Source organism: Notothenia coriiceps, unplaced genomic scaffold (genome assembly GCF_000735185.1).
Source record: "Notothenia coriiceps isolate Sejong01 unplaced genomic scaffold, NC01 NC01_scaffold00004521, whole genome shotgun sequence".
NCBI classification, from domain to species: Eukaryota; Metazoa; Chordata; class Actinopteri; order Perciformes; family Nototheniidae; genus Notothenia; species Notothenia coriiceps.
This window is the reverse complement of record NW_011337222.1, coordinates 13814-18512: the sequence shown is the minus strand read 5'-3', so window position 1 is coordinate 18512 and position 4699 is coordinate 13814. Positions and strand designations below refer to the sequence as shown.

General features: G+C 41.7%; 1 protein-coding gene across 1 annotated transcript in view; it reads left to right on the top strand.

Moving 5' to 3' along the window:
* Positions 1–32: 32 nt before the first annotated feature.
* LOC104942447 (copine-4-like) overlaps positions 33–4699 on the top strand; it is a gene marked incomplete at its 5' end in the record, with an annotated part of 11938 nt that continues 7271 nt past the window's right edge. The window contains 3 exons of the mRNA XM_010767669.1: positions 33–156; positions 1471–1604; positions 3660–3896. Of these exons, the coding sequence (XP_010765971.1) occupies positions 33–156; positions 1471–1604; positions 3660–3896 (495 nt within the window). The remainder of the gene's footprint in view (positions 157–1470; positions 1605–3659; positions 3897–4699) is intronic.

Sequence of the window (4699 nt, the reverse complement as noted above, 5' to 3'; positions counted from 1 at the left end):
TGCTGTTTTATTGAAGATCTCTCTGTATTTCTGATGAGGGCATCAAACATTCTCCCTGTTTCTCCCCCCCTCCCTCCTCCCCTCCTCGCCCTCTTCCCCTCCAGGTCTCCCACGACTTTGCGGTGAATTTTAACGAGGAGAACCCAGAGTGTGCAGGTAGGCGCTCTGATTTCCTGCACTCAAATATTTGACAGTGGAGGAAACGCTCTGATGTGAGGACGAGGATCAGATTACAGTTCAGGAGGGTCTGCACTCGTTACCATGAAGGTCCCTTCAGACTGGACTCTTATCTGGAGAGGAAGTGTGGGGGGGGGAGGAGGGGGTTACATCTGAGTGCACTGGAAACTAAATATTAACTTAGATTATTACTCGGCTTAGTTCAATACTCAATTCTGATTGGTCAATTTGGACATTTCACAACATGTTTAGCCTAGCTTAGCATAGCTTAGCATGGGGAGACTGTTAGCCTAGCCTGGTTTCAGTCTCACATAAAACTCATGGCAATTAGTTTCCTCCGTGTTGTTTCTCACATTGTTGGGACTGTAAAGGTCACACACACACACACACACACACACACACACACACACACACACACACACACACACACACACACACACACACACACACACACACACTGACACCTAATTGTGTGTGTGTGTCGGTCTGAAGGAGATGGTGTTATCATTGACCTTCACACCTTCAGACCTGCCACGGGGCATGCTGGGATATCTCTATATTGGTCCCAAGAGACGGGGTGAACTTGACAGGATGTTTCTCTGCTGGATGCTTGTGAAGGATATGTTGGGAACATTTTCCTCAGCTCAAAAAGGGTTTAATGTTCAGGAACATATCGAACTAAAAAGACCTCCACCAAGGCCGATGGAGCATTCAGAGGCTCCTCGAATGGACCAACTTCCCAAGTTAAGAAGTCGTTCTACTTTGACTTTGGTGTGTTCATGAGCTTTAAGCCATAATGTAGAAACAACATGGATGAAGATGTGTTGAACATGTAGATATCTGTTGTTGAGGAGATGTTAAAGGGACTTTTCTCAGTAGGAAAGTTATTTTTTCTGATTTTCTGATGCCCTGATATCTCAGAAAGTTGAATAAATCGAACGACAATGGGTGTATCTGACCCCAAAATGAAGTGGGTTATCCTTGGTCAATGCTACGCCTTTTCCTCTAGTGCATGAAAATAGGCCAAGGATTTTGTATTGTTATCCTGGGGTTAGGGTTAGGCAAGGCAAGTTTATTTATACAGCACCTTTCAACACAAGGCAATTCAAAGTGCTTTACAAAAATGAAAGACATTAAGAACATTAAGAAACATGTTATGAAAAATGGCATTTCAAAATCATAAAAACATCACCTCCTCTGTGGCTGAGTTTAGGGTGCAGTACATTTTCAAAGGTTTTCCAGGGATATCTTGGATGTCCGATGGGTTTATTCATTCTTGATGTTCTCTGCCAGGGATCCAGGGCGTGGTGGAGGCCTACCAGGCCTGCCTCCCCAAGCTGCAGCTCTACGGCCCCACCAACATCGCCCCCATCATCCAGAAGGTCGCCAACACCGCCTCGCAGGAAGTGCACACCAAAGAGGCCATGGTGAGTGAGTCAGGAAACACCACACTCATCAGACCGCTGTTAATTTGTCAAATGTTGGGAGAATACTGAATGTTCCTTCTATATCCGGATGTATGACTACATGGATGACGCTCATGAGATGCTGTGTTAAAGTTATGATAGCTATGTTCCTACGATTGACAGAGGACACAGAATCTAGAGGGATCGGCATATGACTGTCATGTGTATTGCTTAAGCAGGCCTTAGCTAATCTGAACTAATGTCAGAATACTGCTTTGAACCGGTATTCCTCCATCTTGTTGACTGTAACACCCTCTCTTGTATATCAGCATATCAAGGACTCTACTAAAGGAACTCTTTTGTCCCATGCAACCTCTGTGTGTGATGACTACTCCCATTCTTACAAGGATAATAAATACATGGATCCTGATATTGAAGATCAAGCCGGTGACCAGTGAGAGTTTTCTAACATCAAATAACTTCCCAAGCTAAGAATCAAATAGTTTTTGTAACCTAAACGTTGACTTATTTGTCAAAAAAACGTAATTCTGTGCTTAATTAACCCAAAGTTTACAGAATGTTCACAGAATTTAAACAGATACAGGGACATATTCAAAAACAATAAGTGCTTAATTGGGACATCATTAATTGAATTTGTAGATACTTTAAATATTCGATTGTAGTTGACAATGAAAATCTTTTTCAGGGCTTATATTTATACATATAACAAATACATTCTAACATATTAACTTAGATTATTACACGGCTTATTGAACACTCAATTCTGATTGGTCAATTTGGACATTTCAGAGGTGTTTAATAATCAATAACACACTGCTGCTAAGCATGACATCAACGTTGCTATGGAGTGTTTAACTTTGCCCTTTTTATAGTTATTTAAGCCAAATCCTAAACTCTGAAATGCGACATATCTTTGTGCAGGTATGTCTGGTTACTCAGTCGAAGCAAACTTTCAAGAACTACCTATTTGTGTGTTAGTTTAAATGGTTTTGAACAATAATTAGGAAAAGTGAGAAAGGAAGAGACAGTTCTTGCACATTACAAGACGACTGCACCAACTCTGCTCTTCAGTTTCAGACAGAGTTGTCAGACTGCCAATGTCAGACTGACGCTAATTAACACCACTGACGTTGTGCAGATAACAGAAGTGTCTAAGATTAAAGAAAAGGAAACCTGTTTCTCTTTGGGCTTTCTTTGGCTGGATTAGTTTCATGTCAGGTTTGCTTCCCTTGTCTTGACACTTTGAGCACTGACTTGAATTTTAAGGCAACACAAAACACTTTTAGTTCATTTCTGACATACAGCTTTAAAATGAAACCATGAACTTATATATTATAATTGCTCTTTCTAAAGCAGTGTTTCTCAAACTTTTTCACACCAAGGACCACTTGACCAATAAAAAAGCACACACGGACCACCTGACTCCCCAAATATCCCAAAACAAAAGGCCCGCTTACCACTCCAACAGTTTATAACACATTACAGCCTAATCCTGACAGCTTAACCTTCTCTATATCGCCTCGTTCACACAAACCAACAATACAAATACAACTACAGATTCTACAAGCATCTCGTTCAAATGAGATTTAAAATGCTCACAGGTTTTACACGTAATTTATAACGGAGATAATGTCCGAGCCAACAGACTCGCAGTTCTTTGGCTACTGAGAGAAGTGCTAAATGCACCACATGTAGAACGACACCAACCTATGTTCAAAATAAAATACAGTAACGCTTGGGCCCAAGTTCAACATTAAACACAAGTTCATTATTTACACTGTTCCATTTATGTAGCATTGTTTACGCACTCATTGACTGCGTGTCTCTGTTTCCACCCATAATAGTCATTTTTAAACAATTTGAGAAACACTTTGAATTTATAATGTATTTATTTCAAATGTGACATTTTTACCAACATACTCACGGGCTACTAGGGGTCTCTCACGGACCACCAGTGGGCCACACTTTGAGAAACACTGTTCCCGAGGTACATCATGAATCAATGAATCAGTTTACCAAAGAATCTGGATTGTTCGTATATTCTCCGTCTCGCAGCAATACTTCATCCTGCTGATCCTGACGGACGGCGTCATCACCGACATGGCCGACACGAGGGAGGCCATCGTCCAGGCCTCGCACCTCCCCATGTCCGTCATCATCGTCGGGATCGGGAGCGCCGACTTCAGCGACATGCAGATGTTAGACGGAGACGACGGGATTCTGCGATCGCCCAAAGGAGAGCCCGTCCTCCGGGACATCGTCCAGTTCGTCCCATTCCGCAATTTCAAACACGTGAGTCTATTGCATGGACTCAAAAACAATAAAATAAAATCTGTGGTAAACAAATTCAGGTACATTACTCTAAAGAGGATTCATTTTCTTTGTCAACCTTCTTAGGAGTTCCTCAAGGCGCGATCTTTGGTCCTCTATAATTTCTATCTACAAAGTTCCTTGTGGGCTCTAGAATAAGAAACAATATTAATTTCAGTTTCTATGCCCTGTTATGCCTTTATTATATCATATGCTAAGTTGCCACTTCCTTAGTAATAAATGTTCCCTTTCCCCAAGGTTAAATTCAGCTTTTGTTGAAACGGTTTCAACGGTATGATCAGCAAACTAAGCCAAAGCATGAAATAAAAAATCAAATCATCCCAAAATCTGACCAGAACTTTATATCTGGGAAAATAGCGGATGTTAGACAAAATACTAATGAGAATTTAAATGTAGAGAGATTACTTTATAACTCTTATTGGAAAATGGTCTAGGTCACAACATTTTAGAGCAAAAAGAGAATCACGTATCATGTCTGAGCTGAAATACAGACACAGGACAGATGGGTAAGGGAGGCATTTTTCAGAGAAATGAGGCAGGGTTGGCAAAAGTGTTGCTGGCTGGAGTGTGGCGAGTAATCCAGGAGGGGATTGGCAGAGGGAATCCCGAGGTATGAGCTGGCTGGCGGGTTAATCCATAAACTCTTCAAAGGTCCAGCAGAGACTCTCAAAGGGAAGAGGTCTTTGATGGCTGGCAGGTGGGCGGAGAAGGAGGAAGGGGAACAAACAATGTGACATGTCTCCATGCTTTAAGTGGAGGGGGTG